The sequence below is a fragment of the Agelaius tricolor genome, unplaced genomic scaffold (genome assembly GCF_023055355.1).
Source record: "Agelaius tricolor isolate 1412-34295 unplaced genomic scaffold, bAgeTri1.0.p SCAF_11, whole genome shotgun sequence".
NCBI lineage: Eukaryota > Metazoa > Chordata > Aves > Passeriformes > Icteridae > Agelaius > Agelaius tricolor.
Window position 1 is genome coordinate 20,706,219 of NW_027269271.1, and position 26,943 is coordinate 20,733,161.

Below are 26,943 nucleotides of genomic sequence, written 5' to 3' on the forward strand. Positions count from 1 at the left end.
CCAGTCAGATTTTTATTTCTTTAGTTTCTATTCCTGTACATCATTCCTAAATGAAGAGACCCAAACAAGATTTACCCCTGAAAAGACTGTATCATTGCCCTAGTAGGACATCCTTTCTGGGATTGCCTACACATCCTGATTTAGCCTGAGACAATTTCTTCCTAATATTGTCACCGTCTAATCTCTTCTGATGTCTATGGCCATACAACTGACAGCTGCTGCTCTCTCCTAGATATTTGATCGCTCCTTCCTTCTCAACCAAAGTCAAAAAAGATGGGCAATTTAGAGTTGCAGTTTTTCCACATCTTGAAAAGTCAGTGTGAGGGCCAGCTGAAGAGCAAGTGCAGATGTCTTGAAAAGGCACCAGGAGGGTGCTCATGTTGTAGTCACTCTGTTTGGCAGGCTCTGGCAATATTCAGACACCAGTATTATGCAAATCCCGGTGGGTGCATTTCAAGGTCGTAGTGCCTGTAGACTCAGGTTGCCTACCTTGACTGGAATAGCTGAGCCAATGTAAAGAAATAAATTCCAAATCTGATGGTGATCTTAATGAAACACACACAATTCCATAAACAGCAGAGCTAACAAAATTGCCTGATTGCCTGTGGATTTGTGTTGTGCTCTCTTTTGCACCACATTGTGTCAGATGCTTGCATGGCCTCACTTCCACCTGGCCTCTCCAGCAGCAGGGTGTGTGTCTGTCCCCCCCAGCCACAGTTAGTGCAACCCCCAGTGCAGCCCATGAGGGTATTGCATGGCCCACATGTGCAGCAGATGTTGCTCCATGCAGCAAATCCAGCACATGGGAGAAGTGCCAGGACAGTGCCAGCAGTGAAACTGAGACGTCACCCAGAGGGTGTTGGCCATTTGTCAGCTGCTAGTAGAATGAAGATGTTCTGTGTTAACACTTCAGTAAAGGACTACAGGAATCATTTGAAGTCTGCAAAGCCTCCCTTAGGCTGAGAGATTTGAGTTCAATTTATTTAGTTACGGAGTTCAATTTATTTAGCTTATGCATGAGATTTTGGGGGGATTTACTTGTAGTCTCTCTCTCTACCTAGAGGGAACATTTTTTCTCACAAGAGTTTTTAATTTTGTAGGAAGAAGTGTATCTGAAACTAGGCAAACGACCAAAAAAGGCAGCACATTTATATCAGTATAAGTATTTTTGCTACATCTGCCCTACAGGCTTGATAAATTTGCTCTTGATATCTTGAAATCAGGACTGGATATCTTGGTCCACTCAAACAGTGTGAGAGTAAAGGACTGGAAGGAGAAGTTGCTGAAGGAGGACCACTGCTCCCTGCTATGCAGAATATCCAGAAGGATTTCAGCAGGGTTTCTCTCAGCCTCTCAAGCCATGCTGAGAAGAAATAGCAGAATGTGGTGGCTAGAAGCTCAACTAGATAAAATCAGTCTTAACACACATAATTTCCTAGAAATCTGTCCCTACAATTGTCAGATGACATACTTGCAGAAGGGAGCACTGACTGCTGACATCTTTTTGCTATAATGCAGACTTAATCCGGTATCTGGGAAATTCTGTGTGCTGGGAGTACAAAGGACAGGGCTGCACTCATGTTGCCTTCCCACCCTCCTGTTCTGTGACTCTGGGACCCCCTGTCCTCACTTTCTATGACCCATTTATTGACTATGGGGAGCAGGGTAGCAAGCCAGTAATACACCTGACAGCTTGTCATGGAAGTTATTTGCTTTATCCGGTTGTCGGCAAAGGTCACAGCAAATTTTTCTCTTCTTGGGACACAAGTAGCTAGATCTGTTTCTGCATCCAGAGGGAGAAGGCTTTGTGGAGTCTCTGAGGTGAGCAACCTCCAGCATAACAGAATTCCCCAGAAGAGCTCTTTGGAGAGCATTGCAACACCACAGGATGCTGTAAGTTCACCAGTGTGGGGTATGAAGACTCACAGAGGAAGGGGAAAACACTGATTTGATTTTGTAAATAAAATCACATGCTTTCTGTCAGTGGCTGAAAAGAGACTCCCCTTTCACAGCTCCAGGAATTTTGCTATCTGCATTTTTTATTTAAAGTGAGGAGGGGGGAGAAAGTCTGAACAGTAAATATTTATCCAAGATGTGTGGTTGTTAATATGATCCAGTCTTCAGTCATTTTGAATGGTGTCATGATGACAGATGTTAATTCAGAAAGGAATAGATTGGACGATTTATGCCTGAAACATATGTGTTCCTTGGCAGGCTCCATGGATTACTTGCATAGTTAGAGCTGTCTGAGCAATTTGTAACATTTTCTCTGCCTCGAAGCACCAAGGGCTCCAGGACAGGGGGTTGACCTTTATCTTCAGTCTGCTATAATAAACAGAGGTAGCTGAACTCCCCGTGTGCTTTTATCTTCCTAAATTTATCTCTCCCCCTGTGCTCCAGCTGTGTGTAGTGCTTCTGGTTCTACCCAAGAGGAATGGCAGTTCTTTCTGCAGGAGAGAAGGATGCTCCTGTGTGTGAATCCCTGCCTCAAGACTCACAGCTATTTAATGAAAACACTTGTGCTGACAACAGAAGTGAAAATAGACCAAGCCATGTGAAGGCAGTAAGCAAGAGGGATTCAGGAAAGACCTGACTTTTTTTTGGTAGTATTTCTATTCTTGCAGTTGTGATTTTATGCCATGTGTGTGAGGGTGTTTCTTCTCTTCTTAATTAAGACAGGTTTGTAAAACTGTTAGTGTCTTAATTTTTATTTGTTTATTTAGTTAAAGGCATAAAATTGGATGAAAATGGCCAAATTGTTGGTTGCACAAGAGCTCGGTAGGTCTACTTGGAAGTTTCTCTGATCTTGGCCATCTCTTGTATTCTGGCCATTTTTGATTATATGAACTTTGCCCACAACTGACAAGGACAGAAAATACAGACCCTGGCCCAAGCAATCAGCACTTCTGCAATTTAGAAAAAACTCTTTAAATATAAATGTTCTGTTTGGATTACGGTTTATTTAAATGCTAATCTTTTAAGAATATTAAATAATCGTACTTAAAAACTCTTCTTCTGTAAAACACTAATTATTAATGCAAGTCTTTAAAACAAAGTAGGGCAGGAGCTTCCTGGCATCTTCCCAGTTTCTTGTTATTTTGACCTTTCTGCCTTCTCCTCTTAGAGGACACTGAATAATTTGTATATATTCTATATGAACACTCAGTGAATATACAAATGATTTGGCTTCTCATTTCAGCAAAGATGCCAAAATAGGAGAAGACAGATTTTCTGTGTATTCTTGCTGTAAAAACAATGTAAAAATTTCCCTGGAGTCTCCCTTTGAGATAACTTCAGAAAGCAATGAGGGCTTTTAGGCCATAATTCTTCCTGTGGTGATCCTTTAGTTTTTTTTGTTGTAATGTGCCAAGAATTTAGTCTAAATATATATTGTTTAATGAGTTGCTGTTTGTATTCAAACTCGTGAACCAGTTCAGCTCCCCAAAAAAGACCTTGCTGATGGATGTCCTGGGATGCCCTTGTGCTTTGTCACCCAAGCCTGCAAAGACAGCTTTTTAAAATGTTTTTTCAATTTTTTTCTTCTGAGCAGGCATATGGTTGTAAGTGGAGCAGGTAGCTGAGCTTGTAGTTGGGATCATAGTTTGGATCACCTCATATTTTCTGTTATAAGTGATGGGGAAAATGCTTTATCATTTTTATCATTTTTACACTGGCATCTTTGAGCTGATCCTTTCTGTGCTGCATATTTGGCGCAGCCAGAAATTTCAGCTGAAATTACTCAGCTGTCTCAAGTTGAGGCTACTGAAAATGTACAATTGCATCCCTGTTTAAAAAAAAAAAAAAAGTCTCCCACCCTATTTTGCTGAGGTTGTCCAGTTCTTCAGCCTGGTGTGGCTGCTGCTGTTCTGTGAAATTCCAGGGCTCGGTCTGGTGTTCCATGGGGGCTGTTAGATGCTCTTAGTCCTACTGTGGGTCCCCTGTCCTGCCTGTCAGGTGTCCTCCCACAGTTAGCTGGGATGCAATATCTCCAGGGATGTGAGAACCAAGTAGGATTTTCTCATCAGTCACTTCTCCACAAAGAGTCTGGGGCAAGGGCAGCAGACCAGGGAGCAGGAAATATCTCCTGGGGTCTCAGGAACCCCTTTTCCTCCTCCCTGCCATGTGGGCAATGGGAAGGAGCAGTAGCCTGGTCTGGGACATGGCCAGAGTAGGAGTGATGAGGACAGCAGAGAAAGGAAGGGTTTATAACTGGCAGGAAATTCCTAAAACACTGTCACTTTAAGACTTTTTAAAGTGCTGTATGATTATAGAAATCAAGCTGCCAGAAGTTAAAAAAAGCAAAAAATAACATTGCATTTTCAATGTTAATTCAGTTCTCCTGTGCAGATGTTATCCTTAATTGCTTAATTATATCCTGGCTTGCTTAGAGCCCAGCTGTCTATCTAGTGGAGAGGGAAGACTGAGATTTGGACTAATTTCTGTAATGTAAGGCATTCAGCCTTGTATGAGTAGTTGTAGGAGCTGCAGAACACGTGGATAGCAGAGAGGAAATGTGAGGAGGAAGACTGGTCTCCTGGTTACAGACACTGAGGGTTCCTCTTGAGGAGATGTTAAACACACCAAGTATTGCAGAGATGCTCTAAATGTGAAAGCATGGTTTGTAAAACCCTTAGATACATGGTGATATAAGAAAAATCTTGTGGAAAGGTTGAAAAGTCAGTGTTCTCAACAGCAATCCTGAGCTGAAATTGCAAGACAGTCCTACTTCAGCAATTACTAACAAATGGATCTGACCGTTTCAGCTCTGGTATTCTTTAAATGTTATATGAGTATGACATTTAATAAACTATGTCATAAAAATAGTAACAAAGTAAAGGAGGTGGTCCCTTATGGGAATAAAACACCCTATATAATGTATATAATGATGATATAGGGCCTATTCTTCTTCAGGATTTTTCTGAAACTCTACTACTTTAGATATTTTTTCATTGAAGGATAATTATTCACAGACAAAAAAACCACAAAGCAAACACAAGTTATCTAAATCCATTCCTTTCACTAAAAACTTGCATGTTTCTTAAGACATCTCAGAACAGGAACATTTCTTCAAATTTTGGCTCAAAATCCAGGTTGCATTTTGAACAAAGGAGTCCGTGGGACAGTCTATCCATCACCCTGTTTGTACAAGGACATGTCTGCTGACACACCGTATGTGAGCCATCTCTTATGCTTCAACTCCTGAAACAGCATTCATCAGAAAAATCTTCAGTTTTTCTGCAGCTCCTCTGACATGTTCCAAGTTCCATTTTCTTCACAGGACAATCTCTTTTTTGGTGGCATTTTGTTATCTTACAACTGTGAACCACATTTTGCCCTCAGTTACGTGGATAAAACCATGAGAATACTTTTTTTAAAGAGGAATTCCTTTTCATTTACAACATGTCATAAAAATAGCTTTGCTCTCCTGACTCCTTAGAGCTGGTCTTGGCCTTGTGCTGTTTAATCCTGTGAATCAGAAGACAGCAGCTGGTATTAGACCAGCCACACAGGAGGCCCACGTGTCTGTATTTGGGTTAGCTGTGGCTACTCAGTTATGTAGGTCAAATGAAGCTGGAAATTCAGTAGGCCTGTTTGAATATGCTTGTCTGCTTATTCACAATATATGTTTGCAGGTAAACAGGGCAGAAACTTCCTGACATCCATGGGAATGAGCACATTGCTGAGTTACAGCAAACTGGTGTGTGACACAGCAGTGCCACCCTCATGTCCCAGGTGGATTTTGTCACCACTGGAGTTGCTGCTTTCTGAGCCAGTATCTGTGCACGGGACAGCTTCCAGTTTCATGTGTAGCCAGGGTGCTGTGTAAGTTACATGTCTGGCACAGTGTTTAAAGTTTGCAGCTGCTGCTTGGAATAAGTAAGTTTCCCTTGTGGTTTTTGACTTGGTTATCCAGCTTAAAGAAACTTATCTCTAGCCAATGTAGTGAGCTATTAGTTCAGCTCTATCAACAAAGAAAATGCTGTTGCTTTAAAAAGAAAAAAAAAGCTCTAGTAGTGCCATGTTTTGAGGTGCTTTTGTCTCCGTTAGTAACAACATTATTAAAAACTAAATCTGTGGCCTTTATAGCTGGCCAGGAGTTCTTTTAGGTGCTGTGAGGCAGTTGGCAGATGGAGCATACTGACAGGGGAATGACCTGGTAAATTACAGCCTGTTGATTTTAGACTTGGTCAGGGGGAGAATGCCTTGGGAGAAGAAACAAAACTGGTAAAAAATTAGAAGTATCGTGTTGTTGGGTAGTCCGAGAGCTGCATCACTTTTGACAGCAGAACCAAGAAAAGATGAGGGAGAGGCTTGAGCAAAGCTCCTACTTCAGGCAGAGTAAGAGCTTTTCAGTGGGGCAGATAAGAGTGGAACTAGTCTCCAGAGCATTTCTAGGCTCTAGAAACTGAAGATAGGTTCATTCAGAATGAATGCTGGCCGTCAGAGCCATGTGCAGAGAATGGTGAGGGGTTCTCCATTGCTTTGAGAAAGTTGGGTAAATATGCTTGAAGTATGGGCTAGTGGGTCTGGCAATTGACCATTAACCCAGACTGCAGCCTCTCAGCACCTCTGTTCTTGTTGCTAAAAATTCCTTGTTGCTTTGATAATCAGTGCAAATGATGCAACTTCATTTATATTACCACTTGCAGAAGAGCATTTTCTAGGCCTCTGTGTCTACTTGACCGCTGAGAAATGCAGCACTGGCTGATAAGATGGTTATTTTCTAGTGGAAACACACCTTCCACATCTAATCCAGTCATGCCTGAGCAGAAACCTTTCAAAAGCCTCTGCAGATGGATTGCGGTGGTTTTGCTGTACCTTGTTTGTGTGACAGTGAGAGCTTGTGGATGACTGGTAGAGAATAAACCACATTCCAGCCTCAGTGGGGGCAGAGATTCCAATTAACAATGTGCTCACAGGCACCGTGAGGTCTTATGACTAGTGCATCATCTCTTGACTTTTTTTTGCCTCATGTCCTTCTTCCTCTCCATTTCTGGTGTTGGCAGAGTTCAAGAGAGCAGTAATCTCTGTTTACCACAGACACCCTCTCCAGTCTCTTCATTTGGTTGTTCTGCAGCAAAGTATTGCATACCCAGACTTCATGTTGCATGTAGGTGACCTTTGCAATCCTCCTGTCCCCTTTTCCATCAGAGCTAGATTCATCAGTGAGCTATTGTGCTCATAAATCCAGGAGAGTCACAGAGGCAGCATCTGTATCATCTGGATGCAATGGCATTACCTCTCTTTTTGTTCATTATATTAGAAATGTTGTTATTGTGGGAGACTCAGCCTGCTTCTAGCGGTTTGTATTTTCCACTGAGGTGCTTCTTGGCTAAGGCTCTGAGTTTCCATATCTTATTTTAGAGAATGTTGTGATTTGTCTTGGTAAATCTGAGAACAGGAGATGGAAAACTGAATGGAGACAAAAAATAGTTTACAACTGGCTGTGCCTATTAGCCTTCAGTATTCTGCAAATGGACAGAATGAGGGATTGCAGCTGGATTGTCTTGTCCCTGGAGCTATTTGGTGAGCCCTGCCACTTTTTATCCCTTCCTCCTAATCTCCAGTCTTTGGTCTGTTATGTCTGTACCAGTTTATTCCTGGAGTGGTGTCTATAGAGGTGGTGTCTCTTTCTGCCTCTCTTGCTGGGTGAGAACTGTACAAGAGACTGGCTTGAAAGACCTGGCCTATCTAAATTCTTTTGTACTTTTAAAATACTTTCCTCTAAAGACTTTAGTGATGTCCTTTGCAATTATACAATTTGGATAACATTCCAAGATCGCTTAAAAACGCCATGGCCCTCATAGGCTTGTTCTTCAGTCCTGTTCTCCTGTCTGCCTGTTTGTGATGCTTGTTTCTTTATGCTTGTATAGTGTAAGCTTCTTTTGGCAGCCTTTGGGACTGATCCGTGCCTGGCACTCCGGGTGCACAGTAATACCAACAAGTAATAACAGTGGAAGCTTAACACAAGGATACACAGTTTCCAGCCTGGACCTTCTGGTTTCCACCTCAGTACCAGGAGGTGATGAGGCACTGCAGGAACATCACCTAAGCAGTTTTCAGACTCCTTTTCTGACTGTTTATCATTGTGCTGATCAGGACAGGAGTTATTTCATTGTGACAAGCCCACCCTTAAACACTGCAGGTTTAGCCACTGCAGCAGGCAACAGAGGATGCCCCCAACCTCCAGCCGCGAGTCTGAGCTGCCCAATCTGGCAGGAAAAGCGTGCCCTCCCTCCTAATGCCGGCTGCTCCTCGGCTCTCCTCCCAGCCAGAAAAAGGGACAGCGTTCCCCGACGGGAAGTGATTGCTTTGGAAGCCTCTGTGAACATCTGGGTGCAATCAGGCTGAACATGCATCCACCCGAGGCGGGCAGCGGCGGAGCCTCCGCGGGGGCTGCGCTGCCGGGGCTGTGTCGGGAGCAGCCCCGGGCTCTCAGGGCTGGTGCTGCGCCCTGCAGCCTGCCCGGGACACGCTGCACAGCGAAACCACAGCGCTGAGAAGGGAGCTCAGGGCCACGGGGCTGCAGAGCCAAACCACAAGGCTGGGGTTTCAGTCATTATAAGCCAGGAAAGCAGTTTTTGTTCTTTAGCGCTGCGCGGGGCTGTGCCTGCTCTATAGGTGGAAGTGAGAGCTGCCTGCTGAGACTCCGTGTTCCTCCCTATAATTGTTTTAGAAATTACAGCGGGCAAATGCACCAAAATGAAAGACTCCCCCAGGTGTCCCTCAAAACTAATCTCAGGGGAACTGCCCAGTGAAGTTACAGAGCAAACAGAAATGAGACAGGAGGGAGAGCCAGAGCAACTTCAGAGCAGTGTGATAGCTGAAGGAAATGCTTAGGGAAATAGTCATGAAGAACAACAGAAGAAACAGCTAAATAGAAGGGAGTAAAGCAGACTGGTTGTATTTCCAGCTAGGGATAGGCACCCCCGTTTATTTTGCACTGGCATTGAACTAGCTGAGAGGAGCCCAGGTGTGGTCCTTGTGGTTCACACAATGCTGGGAAGATGGACAGCAGTGCTATGTCTGGTTATTTCAGTTCCAGCAGCAGTAAGGAATAAAATTCTCAAATGTTTATAACTTTTCTTCTTTTTCTATTTAATGTTTTATGTGTAATGTAAAAGCCATATAAAACCTACTTAAATCCAAGAACTTATGTAGAATCCCCTATGGAGTGTATGTCCAAACAAAAGGCATCTTCTGTCCACTTTAAATAGCTTGCAGACCTTTGGCTTGAATTGTTCACAGAATTTGGGCAATGCCATATTTAGAGGTGTATGTGAAATAGTAATTGAACGTATAAATTTATTTTAGTTTCAAGGTCACACTCTCCTTTTCCAGGGAGTGCCTGCTTAAACCCATGATAAGATGGTTTCACTGAATGAGTGGCTGTTCACAATTTCTTTTTATCATCTTCATTTTTGTGAGACCTAAAGCATGCTTAATGCAAGTGGAGTCTGTGACCCCTTTTTATTTTTCCCCCTCCTTTCCTGGAACTGAAAGGCCTCTACTTTACGTGTGCCCTTAGGAAATTCCAAAGGTTTAATATTTATCCAATTTTTAATGAATTTTAACAAGGAGGCAAAACCCAGCTGGCATACCAAATCCCTCAAATCCCTTGGTCAAATGGATGTTATACTTTATTAATATTTGTAAAGTTTTTTTTTCCTGTTTTTTTTTTAAATGCTGGGATCACTCAGTGACTGAAAATGTCTTATTATAATGGAAAGTGTTAAACTACTTTGACACCAGGCATTCTTTCTAATTCTACTATGATGAAAGAATGTGAGTGATAATTTAGAATTTTTTCCATTTAGGGTCCCAAGGGCACTTGGCCATTGATGAAATGTGAACTTAAACCCATGGGATGCTTGCCCTGGTTGTCAAAATGTATTGTGTTTGAACAGTTTTGAGGGGGGACAGATAGCAATGGGATTTTGCTTTCCTGGAGTGTTGGTTTGGGTGACAGTGTACACCCTCCTCAGGTTTGCTCTGTTAATGCCTTTTGTAGCACGAGCCATCTGCCAAAGTTTCAGTTTCAGGGTATGAAATTCAGCAGCTAAAGATATCCATGGGATTGTTCCATAAAAAACATTCTGTAAGGTGTTTAGCAACATGTGGTGTGAGAATTCACAGGAGCTGAGCAAGGACAGGGAGTGTGTGAAATGCAGCAGGCATTGGCTGAGGCAGAATTCCAGTCTGTAATTACAGGGGTGATCACTACTGGGCAGAGGAAGCTCCTGAGGATTTTGCAGTGGATAATCAACATTTTCATCAGTGCCTTGAGAGCAGCTGTAAAGTCACTGCTAAGCTGCAAGCAACCCAAAACTGGTGTGTATAATGAATTCCAGAGTGTGTCCTTTTTATGTAGTATAGTGTCTGTTTTTTCTCATGGAGATCTCAGGGAAGATGACTTAATGCTTCAAGAAGAAGGTGTTCAATCAGGTTATCCTCCCAAGAAGCTGGTCAGCAGATTAATATTCCTTCCATCCTCCCTGTGCCTTGCTCTGAATTAACCCAAACAGAAGTGAAACATTGGAATGCAATTGCTCCTTAAGTCCTGTGAGCACAGAGCCTCTGGTTATTTTGGGGGCACTCTGTGCTGTGCCTGCTGACACCTGGAAAGGTGTCAGTGATGGCAAGCAATAATGCAAAGCCATCAGTGAGCAAGGATGGGAAGCCATGTGGCAGAGTGGCACCAGCCCCTCCCCAGGCAAGGCTGTCTAGGAGTGCAGCACACATCAAGGCCACTGTTCTTCCATGTGTGCAGAGTGAAAACTTGAATTGGGTAAAAATAATAGACATACTTAGTTGTCTCCTCCCTTGTACTGTGAACATTCATGACTGTTCACAAGACAAGATGATACCTCTATAAACTTACAGCTTAATTCACATAAAACCTAACAGGGAAGGACAAATATAGGATAAAGCGGGAAGACCTGGCATGTCTGTCTCCCTCAGTTACTATCCAGACTGGCTCAACTGCATCAGTCCATGCTGCCACCTCTCCATGAGACACACATGCCCTACAATGTCATACTAGTGCCCTGTGGCAGTGAGCAGAGACAATGGAAACTGCTGCAGAAGTGCGTTATAATATACTTCTTAATAAAATAATAGAAATCTGCTGTATTTTGTATATAATTCTGTTGTTGCCTAATCTTTTTCCTTTTTGTTTTTGTTTCTGTTTTTGTTACCAGAGTGCCTCTGATGGCTTTTGGAAGTCAGTGGCAACCCGTGTCCCAAGGGAGCCTCATGAGATCCGTATCCTGAATCCCTACTTCATCCAGGAGGCAGCGTTCAGCTTCATTGGACTGCCTTTCAACAACGGCCTGATGGGCAGAGGGGTAGGTACAGAGCAAAGGGAGCAAAACCTCACAGAAGGATGTGAGACCAAGCAGCACAGGAGGCTTACATTGTTCTTATTTTTCCTTTGGGTTTCCATTGTTGGACATTGAAAGGGAGGGACTTTGGCTCTGTTACAGTCACAGCTCTCAGACTCCTTCAGATCCAGGCAAGAACCTTCCTGATCCAAGGATTTTGGGGGATCATCAACACTTTAGCAGTGCCTTGAAAGCCACTGTGAAGTTGCATCCCCAGCTGATAGTTGAAGAGGTAAAGGTTTGCTTTATGAGGCCTTTGGTAAGACATTTACATATAAAACTTATCCCAACAAGTTTTATATGTAAAAGCTCACAAAAGAAAACAATGCAAACCACAGTTTTAGCTCATATTTATTAACAAGATTCCTTAATGCTCATTCTTGTACCTCTCACCCCCAGTGCAGCTTTTTGGAGTGTTAGTGTTGGAGTAGGTGGTGACTTGGGTTTTCTGGATTGTCTCACATTGCAACACTGTCCTCAGAACCTATTTATATTTGCTCTACGTAATATATCAACCATTAGAGTAAGTATTACTTGGGTGGGTAAATTGCTCATGTACACATGTGATATAGTTGTTGATAGAGACCACACGTGACATTTTTGGGCACATTAGCACAGCTGACAAATCCAGAGAGAAGCACTTTTGCTGGACAAGGTCTGCTTGGTCTACCCCTGGCATTGTCCTTCCACTGCTGTCAGTGCAGGAGATTTTCTGTGTCTCAGCAGGGATTTGGACTAGACAGAATAGTGCCTCATTTGCCATGCTCAAACAATTATATCCTGAAGACTTCTGGAATATTAGAGACTTTTGTTTTGTGCAAAAAACAAATGGGTCAGATGGGTGGATGCCTCACAATAAGACATTTCCTTCTCGAAATGCAAAATGCAAGATATGCAGACAGATTCAGCCACATGGAATGGCCCTTTTGAAAAATGCACTGCTGTGTACAGAAGCTGTCATGGGATTCTGGGAACTCTGGATTTTTGTTCTGTGCACTGAAGGTATCTTATTGCAAATATTCCAGTCAGCTAGGAATTAACTTACTTCATCTCTCTGCATTCTCCAGAACTTACCCTTAGAACAATGTGGTCTTGATGTGTCTTCCAGAAAATCAGGAGTGGTGTCCCAATAAAGGACAAAAATCATCATACTTTATTTTTCCCCCCATTTATTTTTCTTTTTAAACACATTATTTTAATACACAAGTTATTGCTTAAACTGGAAGGAGAAGAGAGAATCCGGAAATGAGAATGCTGTGAACTGAAGTTTATGAGGTTTTGATAGGTTGTTTAACACACATCAGATTGGGAAATGAAGGCATCTTAATTGAAACCTGATGTTTCACTTCACAAAAGTCTATTTGAGCATTTAGGAATAGTTTATGGTTCTTTAAGGCAAGCAGTGTTTGCCTGTGACCCCTAGTAGACTGTGTGAATTGTAGTTTATTCCTCCAGATGGGACAACAGGAGCTCTGCAGGTGCCTGTGTGGGGCTGAGATGTCAGGGTAGCCTGGGCGGTCTGTGCAAGGACCCTGGTACAGGGATTCTGCCAGGGGACTTAAAACAGGATTAAAAATAGGGAGAGAGTTTCTGGCCTGTGGCTACAATTTTACTGCAAACATCAGCCATGGACTGCTGTCATGGAACTGCTGGGGCTTCACACTTTAGTGAATTCTGCTGCACCACCACAAGGTTTAGAGCTTTGTAAGAGCAAAGGCTCCAACAGGAGCTATTGCTGTCAGGGTAAAGAGGGAAGAGTCTGAGTAAGGCCCTGGTTATACAAATTTGCTACATGTTTTGCTCAGATTTTAAATGGGAGGAGTGGAAATCAGAGCCTGTAGACCAAGAATCCAGCTCTCACTGAAGATTTGTGAGTGATCCAGCCAGACAAGGGGGGCAGCAAGGAGGATTGTTCCACATCTGTGCGACCCAGCAGCTGCACGGCTGGATGGGTTTGGGGTTGTGCTTTAGCACTGAGAGATAGCCTGGAAAACTTTACTCAAGAGAGAAGCATATGAACATGGAAAAGGAAAATGCTGAGGACTAGGAAGCAGAAGCACAGCAAGCAGTGTATGCAGAGTTTCTCCTGGGAGATGGGGCTGGAGGCAGGCGGGTGCCCCTGTGCTGCAGTGTGCTGTGCTGTGCTGTCCTGTGCTGTGCTGTGCTGTGCTGTGCTGGGCAGGGCAGGCTGCACACTGCACGATCAAGGCTGGGGATGCCTTCGTAATCAAGGCCAACACAAAATCCTCATAAAGAGCAGTAATATTCCACTCTCCTTTGGTTCTGATGCCTAAATAAACTTCAGTGCTTCTCTTGCACACCACATATGGTAACAATGTGCTGCCAATTAACTTTGTAATTTGGTGGCTTTTCCAGCAAGGTTGAGCAGAGCTAGTAAAATAGTTTGGGGCTGATCTCAAAGCGTTTTTCCCAGGATTCAATAAAGGGTGAATGTAGTAACATCCTCTGCTTTGATAATATAATTTGGGCCAGATGATCCTGGAGTATAGTAATGGGGTACAACTCAGATGTGCATTTTGATTGCACTCATGGCAGTGGTAGCCAAAAGCCTCAGCGAGGAGCAAAACTCACACCCACAATGAATAGTGACTTCTCTCTGGGACTGGTAAAGCTTTTTAGAAGTTTTCTTCAGTCCTACCGAAGTCTTAAGAGTAGGGGAGCTGTTCCATACTGTATGTAGAATTCTCTGTCATGGGATAAGCTGATCATAAAGAACAAACTTTGGGCTCCTAGCAATATCTGGGGGAAAATAATTGTTAATTAAACCTGAAGATGGTTTAGCACAAAAAAAAAATCTAGTAAAGATCCTCTCTCTGAATAAAGAATTCTGTTAAGGTGTGGGTGCAGGGTTGGCTTTCTCACTAGCCAAATGTGATTTTTGTTCAGATGGAAGTTCTGTTTGTACAGATCTTTGGGGCTTGAAACCAGCCATCACTGGTATTGCAGCTGGTGGTTCAAGCTTGCAATAGCACTCCTTTACACTGCAGGCAGTTTACTGGGGGACAAGCATGAGCATCACTCAGAGGTGTCACCTAGGGGTGGTCACTGCTGTGGTGCCTTTGGCTGTGTAGTGCATTGTCCTGTCCAGCCAGCAGCCCTCAGAGCCATGGGAGCAGTGTGTTTCTGGCTCCTCTGGGAGCCCTGAGCCTGGTGTGAGGCAGAAAGGAGAACACTTCAGGTGACACAAATTATCAGAATTCTGAGGACTCCAGTGCAGACTGCAGTGTTTGTTTCTCTCTCTGTGCTGGTGCTGTGCATCCATGAACCTGCTTATGATTTAACCCAACTCTGTGAGCCTTTTGTTTGCTCATGTACTGGAAATGGTTGAATCTATAAACTAAAAAAATAAAGCATCCTTCTTTGGACTTCACCCAGCCTCAGCACTAAGCTGGTGAAGGAGGAGCCATGTGCAGGAGGTGTTACCAGGCTGATTCAGGCACCCAGCCATGGATTAGCACCTCTGCAGGGTGCTGACATCTCAGGGATTAACCTCTGATGCTGCAGTGTTAGCGCGTCCTGGCCACAGCTTCTCATAGCTCTTAGATGGTTTGTTTTTCCTGTGGGCAGACTCTTAGATGGTTTTTCCTGTGGGCAGGCAGCCTTTCTGGAGGTGCCAGCAGGAATCCTTTGCTCCTTAGGCACTTTTCAGCTCCCTTGTCTCATCATCATGACCTTTTCTCTCACGAGTTGCCCAGGTGTCTGCAAACTTTGTCTCCTGGGCTGTTCTTACTGGACTGTGGCTTTGTGAAGGCTGTGTCTTGGAACCTGTTGGGTCTTTGTGGAGTAGAAGAGAGGTGGGGATGGCAGGAGCAGAACAATCTTCCACTTAGTCCTTTCCAGTCATGTGGCTCTCTCTTTTTTGCACCCTGCTGGCATCTTCTAAGGCAGGTGGAGGGACAGGTAAGGGCCACTGCAGGTGCAGTCATTCAAATGTAGAGACTTAGTGGCACTGTAAAGCTTTGGGGTTGCAAGGCAGCATGTCTGCTTTGTGGGCTGGGCTGTTCCACCCATTGCCACTGCAGTGGGACCAGTCCATGAGCTGCTGGGGAAGGGAACTGGTGCTGGGGAGCAGGTAAATGCTCCATAGCAGCTTCTTCTTGGTACAAGCCCAGCCACCTCCTTCTGCTCATGAGAGATGCCAAGGAACTGAAGGGAGTTTGCTTCTCAGTGAAGAGTAGACCATGAACTCCCATTTAGCATGGAGTGTGTATGTGCTTATCACAGAGCAGGTTGAGTGTAGTAAAGTCATGTAGTAAAGTTTGCATTCTGTTAAGTCCTTACATCCTTTAGAAATACTCCCTGCACTGCACAGGAATCTGCTCTATGGCAAATGGTGAATCAGAGCTTGTGCATCAGGTTAGATGTGGTCAAAAATACTTGGACTGGGCTTGGGTGTTGAGGAGCTCAGCAGGGAAGTGGCAGAAGGGAGCCTGCTGGGCTGTCCTGTCTCCAGCCACCAGCTGCTGGCCCTTCCCTGTGCTCAGCTGCAGACAGCCAGTCCTGCAGGCTCTGTCCCACTCCCAGCCAGGGAAGCTGAAGGAAGGGCACTGAGATGCTCTGCTGTGTTTTTTGAAGCCCACTATTGCAGCTCTTTCTGGGCAGGGGTGGAGGTAGCTCTAGGAGCAGCAGTGTGCATTGTAAGCTCCTGTGACAGGAACCACTCCACAGAATAAGAGCAAACATTTGCTTGCTCACAATGAATGACACCAAATTGCTTTCTATGCCATATTTCCAGCTTTTCAGCTAAAGGAAACAAAGGGTAGGTTTGGATTTGCTCTCATAAAAACATAAAGAAACAAAAGTGATAGTTCATGTATGTTGAGATGACTATTATAGTTTTGTTCTGGATTTCTTTTGTTTTGAATACTTCAATGCTATTAGGTGATCGGGTTTGTAACTGATAAAACTAAGGTAAGAATTTTTCCCAGGTAAGCAAATTTTTGGATTTTTTCCTCAAATCATTTAGTATAGTAGTCAAACCAATTTAAATATCCAGGTGTATTATTGTTTGTAGGGAGTTTATTCTTCAGTAACACTTACCCTTTTATTGAAAAAGGTAACAATTGGAATAGTCTGAACAATCCAATAATACCCTGAACTAAGTAAAATCCCATAAATAACTGGAATTCATTTAACATATTAAGGGAGTCAAATATTTCTAAAAACAGATTTACAGCAGTCATTTCCTTCCAGTCCAGCAGGCAGTGACACAGGAATGACCCAGGCATGGAATGAAAAGCAGCAAGAGCTTTTCACATGCACCAGGCAAAGAGCAGTTCCAGCCCTAGTTCAGTCACCAGCACTGGATCTTCAGCACAAGCCCACGAGGTAATGGTCAGCCTCAACAGAGTCCAGAGGAGTTCCAGTGTTCGTTTCTGCTGACTGACTTCTTTCCTTATGTGAGTAGAAGTCAGTCTTTAAAGCCTCTTCAGGGGGCAGAATGGAAGATGAAACATCCATGTCTTAAGGTGAAGCCTTTTTCTTCCTGCTTGCAGCAGAGAACAATGTAGGAGCAGTCAGGAGAGCCTGTCCTATGTCTGTACTGCTAAAGGCATTTCTGGTCCCCAGAAACCATTGGCACACAGCTTGCAAGGCCAGGCTCAAGACTTGTGGCAGAGAATTGACAAGGAGAGAAGGCTGCCAGTGATTTCTGGGCTTTGCCATTCCCAGCTCACGCTGCTTGCTGGGCACCAGTTCAGGTCAGAGACTCATCATGGCCACATCTGCAGCAGTGGTCATGTTGGAGCTTTCCAGGTCTAACCTGCACTGAGCAGTCTCTGTGTGGCTGGGAGGCATCCCAAGGGGCTCCTGCCTCAGCACTGGCTGCTGTGGGGCTGTAGCTCTTCAACCATTTGGTTAAAAGCAGCACTGCTTGGTGACACAGGAGCTCCCAAGCACACAGAGGGCCATGAGCAGGAACACAGGCTTTGAACTGGTCTAACACTAGATTATTATCCTGAGACAAGATGGTAGAATTTGGGGGGGTTTTGTCTTAGCAAAAGCCTCAAATAATGAGAGTCCTGCTCAGTGGTTTGAGAGAGTTTTATTTTCATAACTCAACAGAGGAGGTGTGGTGGTTGCTTTGGTATGTCTTTGGGGCACGGCTCAAGGGCGTGTGTGGTGAGATAGCACTGACACATTGTGCAGGGCATTGCAAGCCAGATTTGGCACAGCCATGTCCATGATGCTTAACTTCTTTTGGAGTCACTTGTCCCCCAGCTTGCCCTGTAGGTTGTATATGGTCCATTAGGTCCAGATTAAGGGTTAGCAGCTAATGAATGTAAATGTACAATAAGGAGAGCTTGGAAGCTCTGTAGATGCAGCCAGGGAGTAGTTATAGCCACTTCCTCTCTAATAATGTGTCTCCTCTTATTTGGCACTTCTTTGCTAAGAGGAAAGGAGGGGAGAGCCCTTGGACCTGAGAGTGCTGCTCTGCTGCATTCTCTGCAGCACAGCCTGGGAAATGTCCCTAGATCCTACAGGGTGTTGTCTTTCCCATGCCACAAGCTGGGCATGAGGCAGTGCTTCATTTTCAACAGGCAGCAGGAGTAGCAGAATCTCAGCAGGCTGCCACAGGAGAACAGGGCTCAGTTTCTATAGCTTAAACCAAATCAAGACTAAAGTACTGACACTAAAGTAATGACACATAGTTAATCAACAATTGTACTTTTTATATAGTTTGGTTCAAGGCAGCTCCATTTTCTTCAAGACTGTCTAATTCCCCAGTTACTGTTTAAACCCTTTGATGGTTGCTTCTTTTTTAAAGATAAGCACTTTGGAGCAAGTGCCCGGTTATGTGTATGTGATCTGGGCACGTGTGGATGCACACACACTTTGCACCATGTTCTTCTCTTAGGCAGGTGCTGTTATCCTCACCATTTGCTGTGGGTGAGTTCTGCAAGCGCCCCTGTGCTGCCCTAATAGCTACTGCCCTCAGTGAATAGCAGGGGTGATCATTTTGACAGTATTTTCAAGAGGGACCTCTCTAGCCCACAGGATTCTGACTGCAGCAGTGGGATTGAGGCTGCATCTCACCACTGAAAGCCGCAGAATTTTGCCTTCAAGGGGGACATCTATTAAACTACAGCTACTGCAGTGTTGGAGGGTGCTAACATCAATTAGGCATAATTAAGAAACTGTCATCAGATCATCCGTTTCCAGATGTGATTTTTAGGGTAATGCAAAACAATTTGCTAAGGACATCCTGTGAATTTCTGATAGTTATAGAGGCCAAATCAGATACATCTACTACAATTCAAGAGGTTAGGAAGGTAGATAGTCTCTGGTATTTTAATCATTTTTGGGAGCAGAGCAGGTGGTACTAAGATAGTGGCATGTCAGGAACTACTGAAGAACAGAAGCAGATGAGAATTGCCTTGTATTTTTCCATAAATATCATTGAATGTATTGTAGAAAGAATAAAGTCAGACAGATATTTGGTGACCAAACGAAAGTTCACTTTCAATTTCTGTCTACTGTTATTCTCCAGACAGAGTATGCCTGAAAGAAAGTTTGGCAGTCCTCCCATAAGGTTGGGTAATGTGATTAATTCTCTGTGGTTTGCAAGACTCACATTAGAAAGTTAGCTCTTAAATGTTAAATTGGCCAGTGAAATTCCCTCCAGGCAAAGACCCCGTGTCTCCCTTGAGCGGTACCGTGGGAATGGGCCCAGTGCAAGTGTGGGTGGTGTTAACACCATGGTGCTCCCAATGACGACACAGTCTCAGGGATGTAACCATTTACTCACTGTGTTTTGGACACTGTAACTACAGCTCTGATGAGGGAAAGGGTTTGTGGCACGTCCGCTTACCAACTGATGCAATCCCAGTGACATACAAATGTCATCTTCTATGCAAAACATAAAGCAGAGAAATCAGAATTAAAACTGTCATGTCTGGAAAGACAGGATGTTCTTGGATATTTTGAAATTTGGGGCAATGTTCTTATCCTTGCCTAATAAACTTTTTCCATTTTTTTGAAACCCCTACTTGATATTTTTTGGCTACCAGTGAATTAACAGTTAACTAAAGTGACTAGAATAAAACCAGTATTGTTTCTGTGAGTATCAATTGAAATTAAGCAGTGAGAACTAAATTATTCTGCTGCTTTTCCTGACATCTAGAGCTGGAACAGCGGGATGTAAGAAGATCTTGTCATTTCAGGTGTGCTCTGTTACTGTTGTGCTGCAAATGTTTGAACTTAATGTCTCATTGATTTAGCCATAAGCAGTTTTTGCCTGTTTGTTTTCAGATCAGAGTAATTCTGGTGCACTGTAGTGGGGTTCTACATAGCACATGAGTTGTGCTCCCAGCTCTGCACATCTCAGCTGGGATATGGGTGGCATTCTTTGCTTGGAAAACAGTTTCCTTCAGACTGGTCAGGCAATCAGAAGTGAACACAGTCATGTGCCAAAAAAGCCAGTTCCTTTGAATGAGAAGCAGAAACTCAAAGCATTTCAACCTTTTTGAACATGCAATAGCATTGCTCACCAGTTCAGGGTAAATCATTGTAAATGAGAAATATAAGAGTGCAGTTGGTTTCTACATCTCAGCTAAGAGCTGTCACCCTTGGTGACTGTCTGAGCATGTCCTCTGAATTTGTGATATTTCCAATACGACCAGTCTTGGATACTCAACAAATGAAGATGTGGGTGGATTTCTCAGCCTCTCCCTAGGCCCTGGGGCAAAGTTGCCTCTGGATTTATCTATCTGGCTAAAGGGGAGCTAGAAAAGTCAGTGAGCTAGGATTTTACACTGGAAACACTTTGCTGTCCCAGCAGAACACACAGGAGCTGTACAGCACTGCTGTCACAGTGCCAGAGCCCAGTGAAATGGGAAGGGCTAAGGCTGGACATCAGTGCAAATTGCAGGTCAGCAGATGGGAAAGGGCAGTTGTGGTATCCCCTGGATGCTACCACCCATCTCTGACTGGCTTCCCACTGCTTCTTGTTTTCCCAGTGTGTGCTTTGGAGGGAATGGCACAGGCCAGAGTGCCCCCTCACTATCAAGGTGCCCCTGAGAAAAGGAAGGGACCTTGGAACACACTGCCTGATCTCCTCTCCATCTCCCAGAGCTGTTTAACAACCTTAAACTGCATTTGCCATCAGTAAAATAAGGTGTTTGTGGTGTTCCTCAGTTTGGCTCCTGTATGGTGACCTGTTTGGGATAAGTATTCTTCCTTAGCCTAGCTGGAAGCCAGTAACATGCATTGACATTGTAATCCACTGTCTGTGTCTGTTTTAATTTCAGAAGGCTGATGTATCCTTGTGATTCATCCTCCAGCTCATCTGCTGCCCTGTTCTCAGGACAGCAAAGCTGTGGAAGGGGAGTCTGACCATTTGCATTAATTTCTTTACAAGTTGGGAGCCTATCAACCCTGCAAGCTGGCAGGTTGAATATAGCCAAATACCACGTTCCTGATTTTCTGCTTAGTCACAGCAGTGCCCCCATGAGCAGAGACAATAAGAGGAAATTTTTGATGATAAAGATGACAGCCTGCTAATGACTTCCATTGCTGCTTTCTCTCCTCTCAGAACATCCCCACCCTGGGAAGCGTAGCAATAACCATGGCGCTGCACAACTGCGATGAGGTGGCGGTGGCTGGCTTTGGCTATGACATGAGCTCACCTAATGCACCGCTGCACTACTATGAGAACATCAAGATGTCTGCCATCAAAGAGGTAGGGAGCTCCTGCCAAGCACATCCTCCTCCCAAACCCACTGGCCACCCCAACTCCAGAGCCTGACTGGGATCGTGATGTCAGCTTACAGCTGTGCTGTGTGGATCAAAACTCAGCTCCGCTCATGCATCTGCTTGTAAAATTCTAGACATTCTCCCAAGCTCAGTGTATGTTAAAAATGGTTATTACTGCTGGGAAAAGTTCTCTGGAATGTGTATATAATGTAATTTCTTCTTTGAGTGGCAGGGAAAGGATTCACATAAATGTTAACCCAAGGAGTGTGAAAGGGAGCAGTTCTGCTCTGGGGTTGAAAAGATGCTCCCTCTCCTGCTTTTTGATCCATTGGATTGCTCTCTACTCCATAGGCTTCTTTTGTGAGCTGATCCCCTCCTCAGGCCCTGGGAAGTATGGGGGAGGTGAGATCAGCCTGTGTACCTGAGCTCTCAGCTGACTCCTCAGCAGCACCTCACTGCTGTGAGCACCAGTGGGTCTGTGGAGACTGCTCTGTAAAGACAGGTCCACATTAAACACATTTTCTGCTACTATCACAGTGAGACAAACAGCATTTTTGGAGGAACAAAATCTCTCATATTGGTATAATGCAGCAGTAGAGATGCCTTCAGGTCTGTCCATTTCCTGTACCAAACTAGAGCAAACTTGGACACTGGTCAAAGCTTCTGTAGTAGGAAGGTTTGTGCTTTTATGGGAGAGCTCCTTCTTTCCCAGTGCAGATGTGACCCAGGTCTTCCTAAGATTGCTTCTCCCTTTTCACTGGGTAGGGAAACTTGCTCTATCCTACTCCACACTGTGGAAAGTTGTATTTTTCACGGACAGTAGCTGTCCCCTGGCACCTGGCATTTGCTCACCCCAAGGACTTTACCACTGATTCAGACCAGGAGGGAAGCTGGGAAGTTGTGTTTTTCCAAATCACAAGACTGTACGTGTCTTAGTACTCTCACAGGCTGCAGGCTGCAGGCTGCATGACCCTAGGCAGAGTGAGAGGAATTATAAATCAATGATTAGTCAGCTTGAGAAATGAGAAGAGTGTGTCTAATTATCAGAGTAATGAGTCTTTGAAGCATGAAGCTCTCCACAGAGGCTAAGGGAACAGAGTTTAGGAAAGGCTGTGAGGAGGTCCTCAGTACAACAAGGGACTTGACACAGTGGTCCTGAGGTACCTTCTGGGCCTGTGGAGGTGGCAAGAGAGTCTGCTTAGCTCAATGGGGTAACCATGGATTTAATTAGTCCTTGCTGGGGAAGTGAGTGCCTATTTGAGGATTTAAGGGGTATGTCCAAAGAAGTAAATTGAATTGAGGTGATGTCTGGCTTATGAAATCCCTGAATGGAAATTAGCCTAGGAATATAACTTTTGCAGTAGTAGAGGAGGTATCACCATCTGCTTATAACCATTGCCAGAGACAGGACCCTGGGTTCCCCAGGCCCAGGTCTGAGGCAGTACAGCTGATCCCTTATCTTCAGCAAAGAGATGGCTAGGCCAGAGTGAAAATGGCTACAGATGCCTGAATCCAGCAGGGAGTACAGAGACTCTTCAAGAAAGTTTCAGGAAAAGCTTTTAGTGTCACTGTTTTCAGTCTGGTGAATCAGCTGCCTTTGGTGGAGAATCACTTTTGCCCAGTTGTTCTTCCTGTCTCATAAGGATGTCATTCCCACGGTCAGATTTTGGACATGAGGACACCATTGGAACTAACAAGAATGAAGTCTTCTTTTATTTCATCCTTGGACAAATCAATGGGAAAATTTGGCAAAGAGTTGGATAACAGAGTCTCTGGTTGAACTTGCAGGTCCGCATCACTTGGATCTCTGATTTTGGAGGCCAGCACCCCAAATGGGATCCAAGGCTGCTGGAAGGCTGGAGGAGGTCACTCTTAGACATTGTATGGGGTCTCAGGAATAGTTAGATGAGGATGAACACGTGAAAAGCAACCAGAGAAGTCTCCCAGAGAGAGCAGTTGGTGCTGATTTGCCAGGGCTCTGCTGTCTGGAAGCCATCAGTCATCGTGTCCTGTACAGAGGTGAGGGAGCGTTGAAAGGTTCTGGTGAAGCCTCAGTAATTCAGATGTCAGTGGATTTGTTTCTGCAGCTGGGGCTGTTGTTGGGAGCTCTGCAGCCCAGTGGAGCTGGTTCTAGGAGGAAGGTTCCTGTTCCACTTGAAGGCTGGTTACCTGATATGTGTCTGCCCATCCAATCCTCACATCCTCACCCACGGGCTCCTCTTACATTTCACTGCCCTGGTACAAGAAAAGCCATCTGTTCCCAAGTATCAATAATTAATGCTCCTCCTGCCTCAGCCCCTCCCAATATGACAAATTGTTTGTGATATTGTGGAATGTGAAGAGCAAAGAGAGGATCACATTTCTTTCTCTCCTATTTAATATTAATGGTAGCTGGTAATTGTTAGTCATCTGAGGGTGAAGTTGAAAGGTGAAGGGCATAATAGCTGGGTTGTGTCTTCTGCATTTGCCTTCAAAGAATGCAGAAATAGAGATTTGCCCCACTCCAGACTGGAAGCACCTGCTTGATGGAAGGGATTTGACATTGCTGCATGCACCTGCATGCAGTTTGCAAATGGGGAGGCTGGCCTGCATTGGCACCCTGTGTCAAACCTTGCCCTTGGTATTAGTGAAAGAAGACTGACCCAGAGCCAAGATCCACCAAGGATTTGTCTGTTCCATCTGCTCTGACACCCAAAGGTCCAAGAGCATCCACAGGATTTTTCTCAGTGTTTCTTTGGACCTCTGGGATTGTGTCTAGGCCTAGTTCTTCCTGGTCCTCCTCTACATTTCAGCCTCTAAAAGAGTCACTAAAGCAGGCTATACTTTGAAATTATGCAAGTATCATCTTTGTCCTCTGGCCTGCAGACCCATAGAGGCTGGAGTGTTCATTCCTGGGCAGGGGAATGGAGCAGGTTTGCATAACATGGCATCATCACAGCACTGAACTGCAATGGGATACAGCTGATCCACCACAATGAACATCCCAGGCAGGAACCCCTGCAGTTTGACCAGGCTTTGGTGGGGCAGAATCTCTATTTCTGAAGTTCAAATCTGTTCAATAACTGCCAAGCTCCTCCAGCCTGAGTGTCTAAAAATCTTCAGTGTTTAAGCCTAGAGAGCAGCTGCAGGGAAGCACTCCAGCTCCACCCTGAAAACATCACTGTCTTTACAGAGGAAATGTAAACACCAGTAGTGTCCTGGGCCTGGAGATGCCACACATGTGTGTGTGGATTGTGGGAGCCTGTTGGCAATATCCCTCTAGCCCCATCCCTTGCCTGGTATCTGCAGGGCAAATGGGCTTGCTGGTGAGCAGGAGTCCTCTCAGCAAGGTGTGTCACTGATTTACACTTGAGGCTGCTTGACATCTCTCTGGACACCCTTGAAACCCTGTGAGTCATCTCCAAGGAATTTGTTCTGATTATATAAAAAAAGCCAGCAAAATGCACTCACTTGCTCACGGCTGGGTGGAGATGCCTCTCCCGTGCCAAGACTGAGGTGATAAAATCTCTGTGGAAATGAATCTGATTTTTCCTGTTGCTCTGTGGCACTGGCAGCTGAATTTCCAAAAGGAGAAACAGGCATACCCAGTCCATAGTTTAGCTCAGCCTGTGCATTCCCCACAGGAGTAAAAGCTCTCAAGGTCCAAGATTGTGCTGCTAGTGCTACCACAGAAGCCAGCTGCCTGCACTGAGTCTTCTAGGATCTCCAGCTCCTGAGGGCTGGACAGGCATTTCCTGCCCCAGAAGAAAAGGATCTGCATAGAGGGAGATGCACTGGAACTTGATCACTGTTAATAGTCAAGGAGAAGTGTATGGTGTACTACTATTCTGTAGTATGGCTGCAAACATGTGTGGATTTTCCTGTGCTTGGGAATGCTTGTCAGAGTTAATTTCTCCAATTTAGTACTGGATAGCTTCTTTACCCTCTCTCCTGGGTAGCTCAGTGTACTCTGGCCAGGGTATGTCCAGTAGACCTGGTGGAGGAGGCCCTTTTCTGTTCCTCAGTGTGCTCAGGAGAACTGGAAGCACACTGGGGTGGTGCTTTCAGTTTCAGGTGTGAGCTGGAAGATCAATGCAATTGAAACTGTGTCTCAAGGCCAGTTCTTGTGTCTCTGCACTGCTCCCTGTCATGGCTGGGGTGCAGACTCCTGGCCTGCACTTCAGCAGGAGATTTCTGGGTGGTGTCAGGACAAACTTTGTTCTCTGATATGTTACTGGGACTCCAGTGCCCAACAGACCCAGTGCTGTTGTATAAACTCTCACAGGTGATTTTTCAGCTCCTATCCCACCTCTTTGTTTTAGCTTGCAAAATGCAGAATGGACAAGTGTGTCATCTCTGTTCAGTTACTATTTTCCCTATTCCAAATAACTTTGCAACAGCTTTTGTCCCTTGCCTGCTTCCATGAATGCTGTACAAAAAATTGAGTCTTTGCCAAGGTGTCTGCTCACTTGTTTCTGTTTTCATGGCAATGAATCTATTGGAGCTGGATTTTCATATACTTTATTGTATTTTTATGTCTTGCTCAGGTCCTGTAATGCTTCCTGTCCAAGCACTCCATAAAAATGTATTTTTATCACAGGTCACTGTCTTCTATTAATGTAGAAGTGTCAGACCCACTGGGAGCATAGCGAAGGAAATGTGGAAATGGTGGTGAGGAAAAGGAATAATTTTAAAATAGAGTAAAATAGAAATTATTTAAGGATGGGAAAGTGACTGTTTAGAATAGTAAAAACATATCCATAAGGAGCTTATGAAACTGAGAGAGCAGGGGGCTGTGCTAAATCATGGGAACGAAGCACAAGACAGGCTCCCAGCATCCCTCCTCCATGTGCTCTGCCCCAGCACAGTCTTCCCAAGCCTCATGATCTAGAGGTGAGCTTCTATCCCTGGTCATTTCTTGCAGGAGCAAGGATGTGAGCAAGGAGTTACCTCAGGTGCCATACAAGGAACATCCTGGGCTGTCTTCTCAGCAGCTGGCTGCAGACTGCCTCACACACTTATGAGTGGCAAAAAGGGCAATTCATGGTTCAAAGCCACCCTTGCTCATGCCGAGCCTGCCTGCAGTGTTTGTGTCCCACAGGGGAGCTGCTGGCGGGTCTCTTTTTGCTGGAGAAGCAGGTCAAGCTCCAGCACTGCTGTTGGAGGTGTCAGCTCCTTTGATACAGCTGTGCCCAGCACCTCAGTGACTCAGTGCCTGACCTGAGGGGGAGGTGGCAGGGCAGCCTTTGACGGCTTCTTTCTGATCACTGGCCCCTTCCCCAGCAGGTCTTTGTGGGATTCTGAGGACACCATCTTGTAACACTTCTCATTCAGCCTGTGTAAGGGCTGTCACAAGGGCCAGGGGAGGTGGCCTGCAGCATGCAGTGACACACAGCTTTGTCTCTGTCTCTCCCCGACAGCAGCTACCTCTCAGAATAATCCGCAAACATCGAGTTTGGAGTCTTGAACCATAAAGGCACAGACAATAGTGCTTTATCATCATCTGGGCTCTCTCTGGGAAGCCGCCTTTTGCATTTTAAATCAACACAACTTGCTTGGGAGGGGGTGGTAGGGCTGCTTCAGGCTTCCAAGTACCTTAAAGTTTGTGGTAGCCAACAAGAAGAACAAAACTCCTTTGAAAGCCGGGCAGATGTCTGGCTTGGTGATTTATAGACTGAAAACATGGCTATTGGAGCCTGGCTGATGAATTGTGATTGCAGTACAAGGAGTGGTGCAGACTGAAATGGAGGTCAGCTTTTGAGGGGGAGGTTAGGGGCTGGGGCAGGGGCACCTCTGAAAGGGCAGTGCTTTTTCTTGGGGCCGGCAGTGATGACTGATGAAGTTTATACATTTTTGTCTTTGTTTA

The 26,943-nt window shown here is 44.8% G+C and overlaps 1 protein-coding gene across 9 annotated transcripts in view; it reads left to right on the forward strand.

Annotated features, from left to right (window-relative positions):
• ST3GAL3 (ST3 beta-galactoside alpha-2,3-sialyltransferase 3) overlaps positions 1–26,943 on the forward strand; it is a 172,739-nt gene that overhangs the window by 138,048 nt on the left and 7,748 nt on the right. For 8 of the 9 annotated variants that reach the window (XM_071436548.1, XM_071436554.1, XM_071436545.1 and 5 more), the window contains 2 exons: positions 11,202–11,348; positions 20,938–21,084. In XM_071436548.1, the coding sequence (XP_071292649.1) occupies positions 11,202–11,348; positions 20,938–21,084 (294 nt within the window). The remainder of the gene's footprint in view (positions 1–11,201; positions 11,349–20,937; positions 21,085–26,943) is intronic. The other variant, XM_071436551.1, reaches the window with a different exon arrangement.